Source organism: Gracilinanus agilis, chromosome 4 (genome assembly GCF_016433145.1).
Source record: "Gracilinanus agilis isolate LMUSP501 chromosome 4, AgileGrace, whole genome shotgun sequence".
Lineage (NCBI taxonomy): Eukaryota > Metazoa > Chordata > Mammalia > Didelphimorphia > Didelphidae > Gracilinanus > Gracilinanus agilis.
Window position 1 is genome coordinate 62,379,304 of NC_058133.1, and position 20,731 is coordinate 62,400,034.

The following is a 20,731-nucleotide window of genomic DNA, read 5'->3' on the forward strand; positions in this document are numbered from 1 at the left end:
ATTTGATCTTCACAGTAACCTGGGAAGCAAATATCATTATTGTCTCTATTTTACAGATGAGAAAAATGAGTCAAATGGAGATTGAGTGACTTATCTTTAGCTAGTATATGTCTGTGGCCAGATTTGGATTTAGATCTTCTTGACTTCAGTCCTAGTGCTCTACTCACTGCATCTCCTAACTTCCTAGCAGCTCCTTTAGTATTAAGGGGTTCAGTGATATCAACATTCAATGTAGGATTAAAAAAAAGTCCTACCAAACATCCAATGAAAAGAGTATAAATTTGTTTATATGGGAAGCTAGGTGGTTCCCTCATTGCCTAACTTCTTTTGGGAAGGAAGAACTATTAAAATTTGGAAAGAAGTTGAACTTTTGATGAGTGTTTCTGAATATGCCACTGCTAAAAGGTCTCATAGGGCTGGGAGAAAGAACTATATGTATTTATCAAGATAAGGACTAGATCTGTGATTTCACCATTATTGGGAACTCTCAAGCAAAGAAAGAAATTCCCTTTACCAGTACAGGTGGACACCATAGTCTTAAAGGATTTCCAAGAACAATGAAAAACCTGGTTTGTCCAGGTTATGTAGCTATTATGTATTAGAGGCAGGTCTTGAATACAGACTTTGAGGCTGATTCTCTCCCCATTGTGCTATATTGTTGTAGACACACTTGGGCACAAGCGCATACATGTATATATTGTGTACATATACATGTGCATGTATACATGTATAAGAACATATGTGTATACACATGTCTGTATCTTAATGGAACACCTAGATTGTCCATCAATTATCCATTGGTCTTTTTGTGTGTTCAGATATTCATACTTTTCTTTGATAACATCTTACAATATCATTTTCCCTTTGTGATTCCTTATTTGTAGGGGGATCTTACCAATAATTCTCTCCTACAATGCACTTCTCCTTTACTGTTTGGGCAGTCTTCAATTTCAATTTTTTATAGATTGGGATATTTCATGACTCATACCCATACTACAACACTGGCATTATATTTATATTACAAAAGATGGACCCTTGTTTCATGAAAAAGCTTGGGGTTATCAAAATGATTTTGACTTTATAGAATACGGTTGTGAAAATCATCTAAACACCCAGTGAGGGCATCTTTGATGAAGATATTAAAACAAATAGGCAGGCTTTTACAATATCATAGTAGACAATATCTTTACCATCAGACAATTGGCTGAAAGTTATAGAAAATAATGGCTCACACTTGATAACTATAAAAAGCCTCTTTTTAAATTAAAACTTCAAAATCTCTATGCCAACAAAGTCCCTCGTGCATATGTTAAAATTGTTTGAAAATAGCTCATATTTATATAGCCCTTTAGGTTTGCAAAAGCACCTGTTATCTTAATTGATGCCTACTATGAGTCTCTGAGGTAGGACCTATTATTTTCCTCATTTTACAGATGGGAAAACAAAGAATCAAAGAGGTTATTTGCTAGTAAGTACCTGAGATGAAATTTGAACCCAGATCTTCCTGATTCTAAGACTTACTCCTTATCCACTATATTGTGCTATCAGGAACAGAACATAATGGTACAAATGGATCCTGAGTGGGGCAGAATGTATTGGCACTGTTGTTTCATTTTCTTTGGAGCATATACCTCTCTTTTTATAGCCTAGGATCTCATCCAATTATAGAATATATATAGAAAAAGTTTAAGATCTCCTTTTCTGTAGATTTCTGGGCACTAAAGAGGTTCTTGCCAACATGGAATATTGAGTGTAGAAGTCCTCCCTTGCAGAGAGAAGGAGCTCTCAGCCTCCCTGCTAGCTCTGGGAGTCCCTGAGAGCATGATCTTAGGTGACAACTCACCAACACGAGTATGGGCACCTCTTGCTGTAGCGGCAACAGTAAAACTGCCATTCCCGATCTAGGACTGATTCGAAATAGCGGCTCTGGAACCCAGCTACAAGGCCATTGCTGGAGCATGTCTGATACCTGAGAGAAGGGAAAGAAGAAAACACATAGTCCAAAGGGATGATTAGTTTTGGCTCATGTTTAACACTCCCAGTGAGTGATTCCCACCTGATCTTTCCCTAAGCATTGGAGACCAGTGTGTTCTATTTGTCAGATAATACACTGAAGATATTGACCAAGTAAATCATCCACAGAAATACGTAGGTCTAAGGAAGGGGTCATATTGGAGAGGAGGGAGATGACTTAATAAAGGAAAGAGACTCATATTTACAACAGAGGTCATAGGATCCTGTGTCATGACTGAAGGGACCTTAGACATTTCCTAGTCCAGTTCCCTTATTGATAAGGTGAAAGATAGAAGGTATAAAGTGGGTAAGTGATGGAATGAAATGAATGATCTAACTATAAAATCTCCTTTGCTGATATAAAGATCTAAATAGTTGGAGAAGCAAGTACTTATTGGAAGTTGGAGCCAATGTAATAAAAATGGCAGTAGTAAATAAATTAATTTACTCATTCAGGTCTGGACCAACAAAATTCCCAAAAGAATATTCTATATATAGACCTAGAAAAAATCATATAAAAAAGGTCAAGAAACTCAAGGATAATAATGGAGAAAAGTGGAGGAAAGGGATGGAAAGGATCTGTCAAAATGGATTTAAAATTGTTCTAGAAAGCAGTTATCATTAAAGACAAGCTCCAAATGCATATATGACCTTAATAAAAAAGTCATATATCCTATCTTTTTGTCATATGATACCTTCTCTAATTGAGGGAGGGATAGAGGGAGTTACCTGAGTGTTTTAATGTAACAAATAAACAAATAAAATTAAATTTTAAAGTTATATATCCCAAGAGGAAAATGACAAATATTGAAGATTGTATGGGAAAACAGGGGTCCTGGAGCATTGAATTGAGGGAGCTATGAACTGGTCCAGTTATTCTGGAAAGTAATTAGAATTATGAATAGAAAGTGACTAATATAGGTATACCCTTTGATCTAGTTATACCGTGATTAGGCTTATAACCTAAAGAAATAAAAGAGGAGAAGGATTTATACATACAAAAATAACTGTAGCAATTCTTTTCATGGTAGCCCAAATTTCAAACTAAGAGGGTGTCCTCCTATTGAAAAATGACTAAACAAATCTTCATAACAACCCAAAGAGTTGGGCTGGACAAGTAGTATTATCTCTGTTTTATAGATGAGAAAGTAAAGGTGCAGAAAATGGAATTTACTTACTCAAGATCATGTAAGTGAGTACAAGGATGGTGACATCAACTTGCTGTCCCAAGCCCAGTGTTATTTTCATTTTTCATCTTTGTCCTCATAATCATATGATCATTGAAAGGTGGACTAAGACTAGGGACTGGATATGAGATGCCATTTGAATAGAGATGCCTTAGATGAGGGAACAACCTTTACTAATGCAGGATGGCACCTTCTCTGGAATTCTAGAACACTAAACAAGTTAGATGATTTGGCCAGGATCACAAAGCTGATATGTATCAAAGGTGAGACTCTACTTTGTCTCTCTTCTAATTTGGGGATAATCATGCCTTTAGTCCCTCCCTTGAAGAACAATTTTGGGGATCAAATTAGATAATGCATATAAAACAACCTGCAAAAAATAAAGCACGATACAAAGATCACCAGTGCCTAGAGTACATACTAGCTTGTTTCAGATCTCCTTAACACAGTGCTGGTATTTTCAGTCTGGTGAAAATAAGGCAGTCCTTAAAAATCTTAATTTTCCCAAACTATTGCAAAACCCTAGAAGGCCTAGATCTAGATCTGGAGAGTATCAGTTAAGCTCTAGGGGCCATGTAGAGTCTGAGAATGGGAAAATAGCATAGACAGCAAGAGGCCAACCCACAGCATTATATTCTTAAGTGAGAAATATTACTGTGGGAATATGGATGCCTTGGACTTCTGAAGGCGGCTGGTGATAGAATTAACAATTCTGGGCCTTAATAGATCATTATATCCTTCTGTCTCCTCAGCATCCCTGAGTCTATAATTAATTGGCTCCCTGGGTTTGTGTCCTTCATCTGGTTCTGACTTAAGCAGATTTAATTGCTCAATTTCAAGAATTTATTAATCATCTTATATATACCAGACACTGTACTAGATGTTGGAGATACAGAGACCATTCCCTTCACAGAACTTATATACTGTGTATTGGGGTAGGGGGAAGAAGTAGAAAGACAACATGTGGTTGAATAAGAAATGAGAACTGGACCTATGATTTCACTGGTATAAGAACTTCCTGAGTGAAACGACTTCCTTTGCCAATGAAGATAAGCATCTAAAGTCCTGTGAAGTTAAATAACTTCAATTCAATAAACATTTATTAAGTCCCTTTTATGTACTAAGAAGTGTACTAAATTCTAGGGCCAAAAAAAGAGGCAAAGGACAATATCTTCCCTTAAGAAATTTACAGTCCAATGTGGGAGACAACATGCAAACACAAATGAAAAAAGCAGTTATATACAAGATAAAAAGGAAATAATTAAGAAAGGGAAGGCACTGGAATCAAGAAGGGTTGGGGGAGGTTTCTCTAGGGGGGATTTTAGCTGAAAAAGTTTAGAAGGAAAGGGGTCAGTGTTTAGTATTCCATCCATGGTGGACAATGAGAGAGATTGACTAAAGCCAGAAAGTGGAGTGTCTTGTGGGACATCCAGGGGGAAAGCCTGAAGTGGGGAGAGACTTGAACCTGGAAGCCACCAGCATGCCAATGCAGTAATCGAGGAAAGAGTTGATGAAAGCTCATACTAGAGTGGTAGCACCATCAGAGGAGACATTCAAGAGATGTTGCAAAGGTGAAAGAGGTCTTGATGTGGGGAATAAGGAATCGTGAAGAGTACAGGATGAGTCTGAGGCTGTGAGCCTGAGGGACTGTGACCCTCTATGATAATAGAGAAGGTAGGGATGGGAGGAGGGTTTAGAGGGACAGATCATGAGTTCTCTATTGAACTTATTGAGTATAAGATGTTTACTGGGCATCCAGCTTGAGATTGTCTGAAAGGTAGTTGGACATGCAAGATTGGAGATTAGTAGAGATTGGGTCAGGATAAGAAGATTTGAGAATCACTGACATAAAGATGGCAATTAAACCCATGGGAAGTGATTAGATCACCAAAGGAAGTAGGATGCAGAGAGAAGAGGGCCCAGGGAAGAATCCTGGGGAGCATCACATCTACAGTTAGAGCATTATCTAGAGGAGAATCCAGCAAATGAATCAGAGAAGTAATCAGATAGGTAGGAGGAGAACCAGGGAAGGGCAAAGTCCTGAAAATCCATAGAAGAGAATATTAAGAGAGAGTGATCAAATGTCCAAGGTTGCAGAGGGGTCAAGATGAGGAACCTAAGAGATCATTAGTGACTTACCTAGTATTACACACCCAGTATGTCTAGAGTGAGACTTGAATTCTAGTCTCCTATGATTTAGTGCCAGTTCGATCCATTAAGCTACAAATCACACTGTAAAGCCTTTCAGACATTATATATGATATATAGAAAGTAGATGCTAGTTGACATGTTAAATCAAATTAGGATTACAAGGAATTCCCTTCCCTCTGTCATTTATTCCACACAAATGAAATAAGGGAGACTGGCATCTGGTGAAGTATGTACAACAATCTCAGGGGAAATAGTACACAAATAACCTAGGAAATGGCAGCAATATTTTAGGGAGTACCTAGGATCCAAAAGATTTTTCTAATCTTGCAAGTAGGTATAGTCACACACATAACATATATTTATACAGAAATATATAATTATATAAATATTAGTTATATTATGTATCATATGTGATAATAAACCCCATAATTATAAATGATTATATGGTCACATGCTTGTAGGCAGATAAATGGTTCAGTGGATAGAGTGCTGGTTCTGGAGTCTGGAAGACCTGAGGTCACCTCAAATGCTTACTATCTGTGTGACCCTGGGCAAGTCACTTAATCCTGTTTGCCTTAATCCTTTGGAGAAGGAAATGGCAAATCTCTCCAGTATCTTTGTCAAGAAGACTCTATGGACAGTATTGTTGTGCAGTGGTCACATATGGAATCACAAAGAGTTGGACACAACTGAACAATAACAAATATAGTCAAATATGTTATGTGTGTGATTACACATTATGAATATGTGCCTAAACAATAAATATATAGATTATATATAATCATATGTATAATGTCAACTATAATTATAAATCATCATATATAAAATGATTCTATATAATTCTACATGGCAATTTTCTTTCTTTCTATCTATCTATCTATCTATCCATCTGTCTGTCTGTCTGTCTGTATGTATGTATGTCTATCTATCTAACTTTACATTAAGATATCAGAGTCAGAATGACCTCCTGGAGAAATACTCTTTTTTTCTAAAGTTCATTTATTTATTTTAGAATATTTTTCCATGGTTCCATGATTCATGTTCTTTCTCTCTTCTCCTCCCACCCCCCTCCCATAGCCAATGAGCAATTCCACCAGGTTTTACATGTGCCATTGATAAAGATCTATTTCCATATTATTATATTTGCATTAGGGTGATCATTTAGAGTTCACATCCCCAATCATATCCCCATCAACCCATGTAATCAAGCAGTTGTTTTTCTTCTGCATTTCTACTCCCACAGTTCTTTCTCTGGATGTGAATAGTGTTCTTTCTCATAGGTCCCTCAGAAATGTCTTGGATCATTGCATTGCTGCCAGTAGAGAAGTCCATTACATTTGATTGTATCACAGTGTATCCATCTCTGTGTACAATGTTCTTCTGGTTCTGCTCCTTGCACTCTGCATCAATTCCTGTAGGTCGTTCTAGTTCACATGGAATTCCTCCAGTTTATTATTCCTTTTAGCACAATAATATGGAAAAACATTCTTGATTCCACATCATCTGACTTAAGTCTCAACTTGACCACCCCTGACCTTTGGTATTCCCTCCTTCCAGGGAAGCTTTTTCCTATATGAAACAAGGAGGTCAGGCCAGATGACCTCTGAGATCTCTTTTGGTGCTAACTCTGGGATCCCATGATCCTTGTCACATTTGAGGTCATTAAGGTATGGTGGTTTAGAGTATTCACTCAACCTGCAATCGGGTTCCAAAACCCACCTCAGAGACTATTCTTGGTCAAGATGTTCATCCTCTCTCAGCCTCAGCTTCATCCTCTATAAAATGGGGATGATATTTTGAGTTACAGATTGTAAGGCATAGTGGGGAGAGAGCTGACTTTGGAGTTAGGAAAACCTGAGTGTAAGTCTCACCACTGGAAAATGGTGGCTAGATGACCAGAGGGAATTCACAAAACCCCTCGAAGTCTTGAAGAACTCTTCTAAGACCATAAGGACAGAGAAGAAGCTGATTGTCTAGGCAGAAGGAGATTCATTTTCAGGAGTTCCCTTCACTAGTGAAATCATAAGTCTGATCTTAAAAACTTTTGTAGGACCTGCCTCAGAGGGCTGCTGTGAGACTCAAATGAAATCATCTGCATCACAGACTATCATTTGAGCAATAAACAGATATTTATTGAGCACATCTATTAGGGCCAAGTACTGTTGAAGTCTTGGGGTTCCAAAAAAAGGGTAAAAACACAGAAACAGATGCTGCCTTCCAAGAACTTGCCTACTAATGGGGGAGGCAGCAAGGCAATAAATCAGTCCTTACAAGGCATGCTTAGAACACATAGAAGGTAACTTTAGAGGGTTTGTATGCCTGAGAAGGTAGAGCAGGGCACTCAGGAAGGCCCATGGTAGACTGGGCCATTTGAGCTAAATCTGAAAAGGAGCCAGAGATGTCAAGAATGGAGATGAGAAAGAGGAGCCCGCCAGGAATGGAGGTCAGCCAGTACAAGAATTGGAGATGAGAGATAGAGTTTGGGTGATTGAGGAATAGCAAATAAACCAAGGTTGCTGGACCATAGACTGTGTGTTTGGAACTAATATGTGAGAAGATGAAACGGTAGGAAGGGGACAGGTTGTAAAGAATCTTGAATGCCAAACATGGGACTTTATATTTGATACTGGAGGTAATAGAGTGCCACAGAGTTTACTGAATAGAAGGGTGACATGGGCAGATTTATACTTTTAGGAATTTACTTTGGAAATTGTGTGGAGAATAGAATGGAGTGAGGAGAGACTTGGGGGAGAGTAACTAATTGGAAAACTACATTGGGGCAACCAGGTGACTCAGCAGATTGAGAGCCAGGCTTAGAGATGGGAGGTCTTGAATTCAAATCTGGTCTCAGACATTTCCTAGCAGTGTATCCTGGGCAAATCATTTAACTCCCGTTGTCTAGCCTTTACTGTTCTTCTGCCTTGAATCCAACACCCAGTATTGGTTGAAGACAGACAATAAGGATTAAAAAAAAAGGAAACTATGGCAAGAGTCCAAGCGAGGGGTAATAAGATCCTGTACTACAATACTGGCTACCTAAGTAGAGTGAACGATATGGAGAATTTAAGGGAATTTAAGGGAAAAGGACCTACCCACCTTGGACACATACTGACTGTTTGACTCTGAGCAAGTCACTTGATTTGTCAGGGTCTCCAAGCAGTTCTAATCTAAAGCTATACATTACAGATCAGGTAGAGATCTATAGTAAAAGAGACAGCTTCCTTATCGGACATTCCCTGCACAGGTGAAATCATAGGTTCTACCCCAAAACAAAAATTGTGTTGAAGAGGAGTTACAGTAAGATGACATCTCCCAAAGCCTCCTCTTTCTTGATGCCACCAATCTTCAGGCACCACTGTTCTAAAACAAAGTCCTGATGAAAAGTGATGTATCTTCACCAGATAATGTGTTCACCTTGTTGCACTATCCCTGGCTTCTCTTGGGTAATCAGGGAACCAAAGGGGATGTCCATGGTGCTAGCATGGTACCTGCTGTGGTGGCATGACTCAGGAATTGGGAGTCAAGAATACTAGCTTGGTCCTTTTATCAGCTGTGTGACCTTGGGATAGTCTCTTCCTTTCCCTCATCCTCAGTTTCCTCATTGGTAAAATAAGTAGATTTGACCAGATGACTTCTAAGGCTTTAGCACAAACAGTCTGTGACTCTTAAAGAAGCTCATTGGGCTAAAAATACACACAGAGATATAAAATGATATATTCAATAGGCTATCCAGGAGCTTGCCAGCTATCTCAGTTCCAGGAATTTCTTGCCAGCTGTGAGTCAGTCAGTTGGTGATTGCCCTTTGTGGGAAGGGCAAGAGTCCCATTTACACACACATACTCCTGCTGAATTTCATTTCCATGAGGCTACTTTGTAGTAACCTCTATACCTGGCCAGATATTTTTAAAAGGTCTGGATCTCTAAGTAAATAAGGATGACTTTTGTCCCAAAGGTAACATTCAACATTGACAATGCTCCAGCTGAGGTCCTTAAAATTGCCACGATTTCAAAATTTGATATTATTTTTGCTAACTTTATGTCTAAATGCATAAATACACACCAGAAAAAGAGAACTGAAAGTTGGATGTCAGAAAACCTGGTCTTGAGGATCCTAGAGTTTAGAGTTGGATGGGACTTTAGAAGTTATCTGGTTCATTTCCATCAGTTTATAGTAAGACAATGGAGAACACTGGAGGTAGCTAGGTGGTATAGTTGATAGAGTGCTGGTCTGGAGGTCTGCTAACAAAGACTGAGTGACTTCTCCTCCTTAGTCATGTTGTTCTTGGTTAGAAGATGGTTCATTAGCGGTTCTTAATCTGGTGTCTATAGACCCCCAGGTGTCCCTGAACCTGATGGAGAATAGGTGACATCTTGTTTTCTCTAACATCAATCCAATGTTTAGTATTTCCTTTATTTTTTATTTTTTTAAAAAGAAAGCATGATTCTGAGCAAAGGTCCATCCATAGGCTTCACCATAGTGCCAAAGGGGTCCATGTCACAAAACAACTTAAGAACCTCTGATTTGATGGTCCCTGAGTATCTAAAATGTTTCAATACTGTCCAATACAACAGCAGCAGCATTTATTTGGCACTTTCAGATTTGCTAAGTGCTGTGTCTCCTTTTTATTCTCCCAACAATCCTGGGAGGAGGAAAGTGCTGTGGTCATTCCCAAAGGGCTGACCATTGCTCCCCACCAATTTGACCCCTCTAATTTTCTAACCAAATTTCAGCTATTGGTTTATGGCTTCTATCACTGCTTGATCTTTCACTTTCTGAAGTGAGCACTGGAGCAGACAGCCTAGAATCAGAGGACTCAAATGATGGTATGAAAAATTCAAATTATCCTTTTATGAGTAGATGGTGTAACACATGCTTTTAAGAGTAGCATTAAAATGCATAATCTTCAACTACAGAATCTATTTTGGTAGATTCAATATATTCATTTAATTAGCTTAAATTTCCTTAAAATAGTTTAGTCATATTTTAGTTTTGTATAAATATTCACTAAGTGCATTATATAGTTCCTTTCAAAAACATGAATTTTATATGTTATTGGAGAAAAATCAAGGAAAAAAGCAGATGCTATTGAAATTTTTTTGAAATAAGTTTTAGAATTATATTGGGAGTCAAAGAACATGAGAAAAAGGTGCTTTAAAAAACAGTTCATAATTGTCAGTATTTAATTATACAATCCTGGCTACACTAATGTAGTACAGTACAACTATGCATTGCCCTGGTCCCCTCACTGCCCATTTATGACTGTCATTCAATCACCAGTATTTCAGAAAAGTTACAGCCACTTCATCTCACCACAATCCTTGCCCTTTGGCTCACCCCTTTTCTCCTTCTTCCCTCTATCCTCCACCACCTCCACCCCCTCTCTGGAACCTTGAACCATGTTCAAAACTTTTTCTGCCATTGTTCCTGGATGGAGTGTGCCAATCACTCCTCTACCATCTCATGTTTCACCACTGGAATTGGCTGGACCAAGATTTCCTTGCTTGGTCAATCACTATTCATTTTTATATTGCTTTAAGATATAAGCTCTTGAAGATAGGGACTATTTTTTGCTTTTGTACTTTTGTGTGATTTCTGATTAATTTTTGGACAATAAGAATTAATTTCAAATTTTCAAACAGTTGAAGAAAAAGTCTTTTTTAGTAAACCATATTCCCTACTTTTTCAAAGAAAACTATGTCTGAGAGATTTTGGGGGGTAAGGGCAGAATTAAGGGACTCAATTTATTAAAATTTCATATACTCAAATTCAGATTCCTAAATATTTTAGGAAATCAGCTTCAAAGAATAAGTTGAGGCATATTTTTATTTAGGGATTGAAAAGCTCTCCAATTTGAATGGTTTTCACATGGTTTATACTTTTGTAACTCTGAGGTATGACCAGAAGGTAGTCATAGAATAATAGAGTTGCAGAATTTCAGAGATGAAGGTAACCTTGGAGGCCATCCAGTTCAATTTATACCTGAAAACTATCTCCCTAATCCCTGAAGTAGGTGGCATAGTGACATAGACCTAGAATCAGGAAGCTTTGAGTTCAAATCTTGCTTCTGACACTTACCAGCTTACCCTGGGCAAGTTGCTCAACCTTGGCCACAGTTTTTTCATATGCAAAATGGGACTAACAATAGCACCAACTTTCAAAATTTTTGCCAAGATCAAGTGAGATAATATTTGCAATGTGCTTTGTAAATTGTAAAGTGATATATAAATACAAGGCATTGTGATTATTATTCACAACAATAAGTGGTCATTTAGTTTTTCTTTGACCTCAAGTGATGGGGAATCTATTTTCTCCTGAGATAAGATATCCCTTTTAGCATCTAATCATTAGGAATATTTTTCTCAATTAAGATTAAATCTGATTCTTTAACATTTCTATCCTAAAACTTTCAAATAAAAAAAAATCTTTTCATTGCTCCTGATTCTGGACTCTGGATCCAACTAAAAGAGTAATAATGATAACTTATATTTGGTTGATGCTTTGAGGTTTAGAAATATAAAAGAACAATGTCAGATATGTATTTATATAAAATTGGAAAGGATAATTTTAGAAGTTCAGAATCCCAGACAATGGTGAAGTCAATTGATTTCATCAGTTAGGCTATCAAATGATAAGAGAGTATCATGATTAGGGTGTTTGGGTGGAGAATTTAGGTAGGGCTAGTGAGAAAGAAAAAGAAGGAGCTGAAAGAGAAGGGAAAGGAAAGGTTGGATTGGGGTAGATAGGTAGAGGAAAAGTATATGACCTTCACAATTTCCCCTTGGTCCAGCATTCATGGGAAAGTCTATTTGGTGGAGTAGTAAAGATCATTTCATTCTTTGTATCTACAGAGCCTAGTATAGTGCTTAGAATATAGCAGGCACATTGACAAAAAACATAATTAATAATGATAACAATAAAAAAAAGCAGCAATCAACATTTTTGGATAGTTTAAACACTGAATAATACCAGGCAAGTGGTCCAGATCTTTTAAGGTCCTCTCCAGACGTCTGACACAATTCCATGTCATTCCTATTTAGCTTCTCCTTGTAATCACCCCGTTATCTCTACCTACTAATACTTCATAACTTTATAATGTGTTTAATTTTACAAAGAACTTTCTTCACAATAGCTTTCTGATGTAGATAATGCAAATACCTTTATATTTACATTTGAACAAACTGAGCCTTAAAGGGGCCAAGTTTTGTGCTCAATATTACAGTTATTATGCTCCCAACTCCTCATATTCTAGGTTGCCTCTTCCTATGCTATCTTATTATTTCAAAACCATTCCCCTTTCATATTAACTGAAGAGAAAATATAACTCCCAGAGAGACTCCTTTCCAGTTTCAAGTCATTTACTCTGTCCTCTAACCCCTTCCAGTGATTTCTTCTGACAAACAAACCCCGATAGATAGCCAGGCTGAGTGAAGCAAGAATTTGGAACTCAGGTTTGTTTGGGGTTTGTTTATGAGCTTGTCTATGGAACCTTTCCCTCTGGTCCCTGTTGGTCTCATTCCAACAGTGACAAAAGGAAAAGAGAGATGTTGGGGGAAAAAACACCATCTTGGCTAAAAGTTTCAAAAAATTCTCAAGGTAAATGACTTAGTTGTCACACTCCTTCACACAAGAAATTAACTCTTTCTTCAACCAGATATATGTTAAAGCTATATAACTAGAATTTCTAATCATATTTCACATTAAGATTCCAGGGAGATGACTTTATGCTTGTGACTGTGTGCTGATAGTAGGTTTTAGAGCTAAGAAGACCCTCTTCTTCTGCATCCAGACCCAGCTCTTCCTAATATTTCTCTACTGTTTTTTCTTAAAGTTCTATTTCATTAAAATTCTATACCTTCCTTTGGCTTATATCTCTGATCCCTGTTAAAATGCAACCTCCATCGGGGGCAGCTGGGTAGCTCAGTGGATTGAGAGCCAGGCCTAGAGACGGGAGGTCCTAGGTTCAAATCTGGCCTCAGACTCTTCCCAGCTGTGTGACCCTGGGCAAGTCACTTCACCCCCATTGCCTACCCTTACCACTCTTCCACCAAGGAACTAATATACAGAAGTTAAGGGTTTAAAAATATATTAAAAAATGCAACCTCCATTGTTTTGCTTGACTCTTGGTCAAGGGCACAAGGGTAATTTTTTTTAGGTGTAGGGGGATATGAGAGGGAGAAAGAGAAATGCTTAATAACTGAAAAAATAAAATTAAATAAAAATTAAAAATGTACAAAGAAAGCAAAACAGTGCAGGAGGAGAAGAATAATACCTCCATCCTTGTATTTGGGAAAGAAAATCCTTAGCACAGAATTTAGGGCTCAAAAGGAACTCTTTCATTTTCACTGCATATATCTTATATGTACATGGTCATTTATATGTTGTCTCTCATTAGAGTGGGAGCTCTCTAAGGGCAAGCTCTGCTGCTTTTACTTTCTTTATTCCCAAAAGCATTGCCTGATCTGGAAAGAGGCTAGAGATGCTAAGAGGTGGAGATAAAGTGAACATGTATTCCTGATTCGGGGAATTCTAATATTGTTCAGTTGTTTCAGTCATGTCTAATTCTTCATGACGCTATTTGGGATTTTCTTGGCAGAGATATTGGAATGTTCTGCCATTTCCTCCTCTAGTTTATTTTACAGATGGGAAACTGAGGCAAACAGGGTTGTGTGACTTGCCCTGGGCCAGATTGAGGTCAGATTTGAATTTAGGAAGATGAGTCTTTCTGACTCCAGGACCAGCACACTGTACCACCTAGCTACCCACACAAAAACATGGAGGGAGGAGAAGGAATGTTGAGTTTGGAGAGCAGTTATTAGGGCAGTTCAGTTGGAACCTAGAGTGTATGATGTAAAGTAATCTGAAATGTGTTAAAGCGTAGGTGGAAGCCAAGATATGGAAGACTCTAAATGTCAGGCTAACTTTGCATTTCCAGTTAGCCATGAAAAAGAGTCACTGAAGATTTTTAAGAAGACAATCAATGTGGTCAGACCTGGAAGAATGTTAGTTTGGCAGCTGTGCAGATACTGGATTAGGGAAGAGTGAGACCAGCATCAGGGAAGTCTTGTGAAGGCTATTGCAATAGCAACAGCAATCTAGGGGATGAGGGTAAGAGCTAGGGTGACATCCTTGAGAATGATGAGACGGGGACAGTGAAAAGTGTGGTAGATCTCAATTTGGAAATTATTCTATATTGGGACAGGAGAGATGGGATAGGTTGGGATGACCCAAGGGTAAGGGAAGAACCTCTCCCATTTCCTGGCAGTGACTGTGTTTTTACCAAAGATAAAAAGGCAGGCATTTGTTATATAGCTTTGCAGAACTGTAAATATTTAACTGGTTGTCATGGGCTTTGGCTCCTACATTCAGCATGCGCTACAGATGAAACTCTTCCTCTTCACTCAATTCCCTGAATCGTTATTTGTTTTACAAATGAGTTTATGAAAACTTTATGGATATCAAGAAGAGATTAAATGAGAGAGCACTGGATTGGGAATCAAAGCACCAGTTCAAATCTTGCTTCTGTAACTTTCTCTGACCTTGACTAAGTCATTTTCACTTTTGTGGGCTTGTTTCTCCATCTTTAAAAAAAGAGGCTGTTGGACTAAGTCATCCCAAAGGTCCTTGTCAATTCTAAGCCTATAACGCTATTATAAGGATGGGGGAATTGTGTCAGCTTAAACAATTACTCCAAATCATTTGAAGTGGTAAGTTGCAAAGCCCAGGGGTGAACACATCTGAACTATATCAACCTGAGGCACAACCTAGACCTGGACATTCCTGTCCAAAGAGAGTGTACAGTGTTTTTATTTTGTGACTGCCTGCAGGATCAGCTGTTTAGATTGCCTCTTTGTTCCATGAACGTTTGAATTTTCCCAAAGATTTTCCTATAATGTATTATAGACATGTAGTGCCTCATTGTAACGACAATTATATTATAGAAAGCTCTGGGTGCCTATCCAACCCACTCATCTTCAAATTACCCTCCCTGCTAACAGATCGATGAGACATTCCCTCCGAGGGATGTGTCATTGGCAAACCCATATACTAAAAGGGTCACTTTAGGTCAGGCTGTCAGTTTTTTAAACTGTTTCTAGTATCTAGTAGAAAAGCAATATTGATTAGAAGCATAACTTTCTGGAACTATTGGGGATAGGGAGAGGTCTGTATCCAAGCCCCCTTATTTTTGTCTAAGGAAACTGAGGCCCATGGATTTGAAATGGTTTGACCAAGTCCCCATGACTACTGGTAGGCTCTTAAGATGGATGGCTAATGGGAACTTCAGAGTTAATGTGATCTAAACCCTTCATTTTTCAGATGAGGTGACTATGAATGCAAGCAATGACTCACCCAAGGTCACATGGGGAGGGTTTAAGGTGAGATTTGAACCCATGCCCTTTAGCTCCAGATCTTTCTACTGTTCCATAACTTCCCACTTTTAGCAGAACTAGAACTAAAGTCCAGTTCTACCAAGTTGAATCCCAAGATTCTTTCCACCACACCATGCTGAACAGCTGGCATGCATGCACCACCTTAGGATTAACATTTAGTTTTTGCTTCATCCTTCTTAGGATTTTCCTTACCAACATAAGGCAGAGAGGGCCTTTAGGGAAAGAGCTGAAATCATGCCTCATAATTTCAAGACATGGCTTGGTGATGCCAAAGCAGAGGGTACCCATTCCAGTAATCCCTAAAATTTTAGACCAACAGCTGGGGTTTAGTGACTTCAGAATCTTGTACAAGAAAACTGGGTTTTTGACCAATAAACCATGGAAAAATAACCATCATATCAAGTGATAATATTTGTACAACCCAGTGGAATTGCTTATCAGCTCTGGGAGAGGGGAGGAAAGAGAGGAGGAGAGGGGAAGAGGGGAGAGGAAAAGACAATGAATCATGGAAACATGGAAAAATATTTTAAAATAAAAATTAATAAAGAAGGAAAAATACCCATCAGCTTCTCAAACTAGGCCTGCCTAATGGAAGCGCCATTCCAGCACTGACTTTCCAAAGAACATCATCTTCATACACATAATTGCTAGAACTCTGTCCTCCTCATAGTTAAAATAAGCTTGAAAGTTAATTTGTTTGGCAAGCCAGCTAAGCGGTGTAAAATATTCCCTATCTCCCCCTCCACCCCATCTCTCCAAGCAGATGAGGAATATAGAGCCTCCAGGAAGCCTAAATCACCAGTCTCCAATCTTTGAGCAATTTCTTTCTTTCAATTTTCCCCTGAGCTCAATGTGAAAATACCTCCAAAAATACTGGGGTGAGGAGGGTTGTTGTCACTCTTTGAGCTGGAGACTGCTTTGAAAAGAAGCATTTTCTTTGCATTAGCAGAGTCCAGGAGATAAATGAGGGAGGACAGGAGGCCCCAGAGTTTGCCACACCCAGCTAGGCTCAGCTCTTCCCCCTCTAAGAATGTTGAGGATGGGGAGACATAAGGGAAATTTCTCCTTTCAGCTTTTCACTCCAGTCCTATTTTCAAAGCAGTTTCTTAATTTTTTTCTCTTTCTCTCCTCTGCTATAGGGGAAAAAAAGGATTTGAAAATGAAGACAAAAACAGCACAAAGCTGGCAGCTTGAAATCAGATGATTGCTACTTCCATCTGAATAGATGGAATCAGAGAAACAAGGAGAGAGAAGTGTAATAAGTGAATTTTCCAGGATCATGGAATGTTTGGCAGAACCATTAAGATCTCTGCCCCCAATACACAATTATCATTGTATAAGTCCAGACACTGAGACTCAGAAAACTAACATGTTTTGAGGCATCTAGATGATACAGTAGATAGAACACTGAGTCTGGTGGTAGGAGGACCTGAAATTCAAATCTGCCCTTACACACTTATAAACTATGTGAGCCTGGGACAAGTTACTTCTATCTGACTCAGTTTCCTCAAATGTAAAATGGGGATTATTATAGCTTCTACTCTGAAGGGTTTTTTTTTGAGAAGATCAAATGAGATAATATTTGTAAAGTTGCCAAATAGTAAGTGCTACATAAATGCTTACTCCTACCCTTTATGCTCAAGGAGTCAATATGATACAGTAAAATAAGCACTGGCTACGGAGTCAGAAGACATTGAGGTTCACATCACAATGAGTCTGATATCTATTGCTTGTGTGACATCGGGTCAGTCATTTAACATATAAAATGACGAGGTTAAATTCCTAGTGGATCCCTATATTCCTGTTGAGCTCTGGTTGGCTGATCCAATGGTAAGTCAAGATGAGAAACCAGGTCTCTTTCATCTCCTTCATTCCCCATCCTGAGTCCTTTCATTAAACCATGTAAGGTTTGAGATGCCAGCCTTCTTAGAGAGGCTCCATTCAAGAAATAGCATCTGTAAGGGAGCCTCAGCCATAGGCAAGTGATTTTAAAAGGGAGTGGTGGGTCCCAGTGATTGCCCATCACTATGGGAACTGTGGCAGGGGATGACTTCAAGTAAGTCAGTTCATCTCATAGAAAACCTGTCAGGCAGTGGGAAAGGTGCAGGCAGGAGGAATAAGCGGCTGAGAGAGAAGCGATGGGGTGACTCTCAGCCATGACTGATGCCCTGGACTCCAGGCAACATCCATCTGCCAAGGAGGTTGCAGAATCATGAGATCAGCTTCGCAACCAAGCAGTGGGAGTGAGATAGGAAGGACCAAGGAAAAACAGGCATGACACGAGATGTTATCTTCTTCCCCTCTCATATTGCCGGACCATGGTCACGAGGCATCACAAAATGTAGATCCACACTACATGAGTGCCCCGGCAGGAAAATTTCATTGTATTAGGCTCGTGATACAGCCATGCCTCCTGCCATGTCACAGCAAATACTGTCATTCTTGCCCCAAAGTGAGACATGTGGATTTTTACTCAGCCCTCAAAAATGATTTTGTCATGGCAGCAGCCTGTTGGGGGAAGGGATGTCATAATGTAAGAAATGTCTCTAAAAGCACTCTGATTATTTGGAGCAGTAAAACTCAGTCTAAATGACAGAGATGAAAGAAGAGACTAGAAATGAAGAAAGCATTAAAATAATGAAAGCAGAGTACATGTCCTTTTGCCTAATACTCTTTGTTGCCACTCATGTCCTCTAAATTACAATGACTCCTTATTCTTATTAATCTGTCTACAAATGTTTAAATTTGGCAACAAAGTCTACCTATTCCAGCTTTGTACCACTTTTGATAAGCTTTGCAACATGATGACTGTGCAATAGTGTCTACCCATCCCATTTGCAGCAAGCCTGATGACAGTTTTGGCAGATACCTGTCCTGTCCTTCCCAGGGATGATGGGAAGCATTGCAGTTTCCCTTACCCAAAGAGAGATCACATCTTACCATTCCATTCCAGCCCTGTTGATCTCCTCCCACCAGCATTCTGTCGGCTCTCCAAGACTCTGGGGGGTGGGCAGGCAGGCGTAGTTCCACTGCCTATCGGAGCCTTCTTTTTTACTGAAGATGCTTCTCACGGCCACCACTACCTGCCCGTGTGGGCATTGAAAACTGAACCCTTGTCGGTTCAAATTCACCCAGCCTTCATCCCCATAGTCATGATACTGATACCGGTAGTCACCATACTGGCCTCTGGCTACCATCACCAGTGGTAGGATCAAGCAGAGAAGTGTGAGGTCCATGTTGTCTCTGCTCCTGGCATGGAATTTCACCCTTGGTTCGTCTGGCTGGCCCCTTTATACTGCCTCAGACATGTGGTTTCCAGATGTGGATGGGTTTGCTCCAACTGTAGTGTGTCATTGTTTTAACAAAGCTTCCCTGCCTCAGAGACATTGGCCATGAGAGCATCGAGCTATTTTTAAGGTGGACTTCTACAAGAGGCAGAAGCTGGAGGAACCCACATATTGAGTAGACCCTGGAGCAGCAACCTTGCAGAGAGGTCATAGAAATCCACTTCTCCAGGCCCACAGACATGTTCATTTGCAGAATCTGCATTTGGTGATTGTCCACCTCCCATCTCCTTAATACTTTATTCAGGAAAAACAAGTTGTGGTACATGAATGTAATGTGCCATAAGGGGGCGGGGGAATACAGGGTATTTCCAAAAATGTTAGTAAAATTTTTTAAAAAGTTGAAAGGTTTGAAAGCTACTTAAAACCTCACTAACACTTCTGGGGCATGCTGCAAAATGAAAACAAATGCAAAATGAGAAGAATGAACTGCAAAAAGGAAGTGAGCAGAGTCAGGAGTATACAAAGTGACTACAGCAACATAAATGAAAGAAAAAGTAATAAGAAAACAAAACAAAACTGGAATGTATAATTATAATGACCAAGTTTGTCCCTGAAGAAGAGTCATGGGAATACATCTCCTTACCTTTTTTTGCAGAGGTGAGGAGTTATGAATGAGAAGCAATGCATATATGTTTATTTGTATCCTCCTCTTCCTCCTTCTTCTTCATGTTGTTCTTGTTCTTCATTTTCTAGAGGTGATATCTGAGCGGGGCCTTGAAAAAAGTTGTGGACTTTATGAGAAGGATATAAGGAAAGATCATTCTCTAGATATGGGCAATCTTACCTGGGCAAAGGCACAAATAATGGGCAGGCTTAGTTGCCTGGAACAGACAGTATGAGAAAGTATGTAATAAGAAAAAAAGATTGGAAAGGTAAAATGGGAGTCATATTATGGAAGACTTGAAGTGCTAGATTCAGGATTTTGTATTTTATCTAAGAGACAATACAGAATGCCTGAAGGCTTTTGAGCGTGGGGATGTCATGGTCAAATATATATTTTAGGAATATCAATTTGGCAGCTGTGTGGAAGATAAGGCTATTTTCTTTGTAAAACCAGCTCTTAGTATAGTGGCATCTAGTAGGAAATTAATAAATAAGTGCCCATTTATAGACTGGTTAAAAGAGTAGCCTGAGCAGAAGGATTTATTGAAATAACTTAGATGAATGATGAGCAGCTAAACTGGGATAGAAAGTAAATGAGAAAAGTTAATGTATGCAAGAGAGCTTATGGAACTAGAATCAACTAATTTGTCAGGATATTGGGAGATAAAGGAGAAGGAAGAGGAGATCATCCAAGGATGTGAACCTGGGTGACTGGAAGGATGGTGGTACTCTCTCTTGAGACAGGGAAGTTTTGAGGAAGGGATTTGAAGGAAATAAAATAATTTACATTTTGGGCCTGATTAATTTCAAGATTCCTATGACACATACAATGTCCAGAAGGCAGTTGGTAATGTGGGAGTACAGTTCAGGATAGAAATAAGCACTGAATATATAGATCTGAGAGTCAACTATACAGAAGTGTTAATGAAACCCATGGAGGCTGATGAGTTCACAAAAGAAGAGAGTATAGGGAAATGAAAGAAGAAGTCTTAGGACAGCCTTATATAAATCTGAATCAAGATGGTGAATCAATCAATGGCC

General features: G+C 39.0%; 1 protein-coding gene across 1 annotated transcript in view; it reads right to left on the reverse strand.

Moving 5' to 3' along the window:
- The window catches only part of DPT (dermatopontin), a 40,854-nt gene extending 21,874 nt beyond the window's left edge, over positions 1-18,980 (reverse strand). Inside the window, exons 1-2 of the mRNA XM_044672381.1 lie at positions 18,681-18,980; positions 1,844-1,969 (exon numbers count right to left, since the gene is read on the reverse strand). Coding sequence (XP_044528316.1) covers positions 1,844-1,969; positions 18,681-18,976 — 422 coding nt within the window. The 5' untranslated portion in view covers positions 18,977-18,980. The remainder of the gene's footprint in view (positions 1-1,843; positions 1,970-18,680) is intronic.
- Between the last annotated feature and the right edge of the window lie 1,751 nt (positions 18,981-20,731).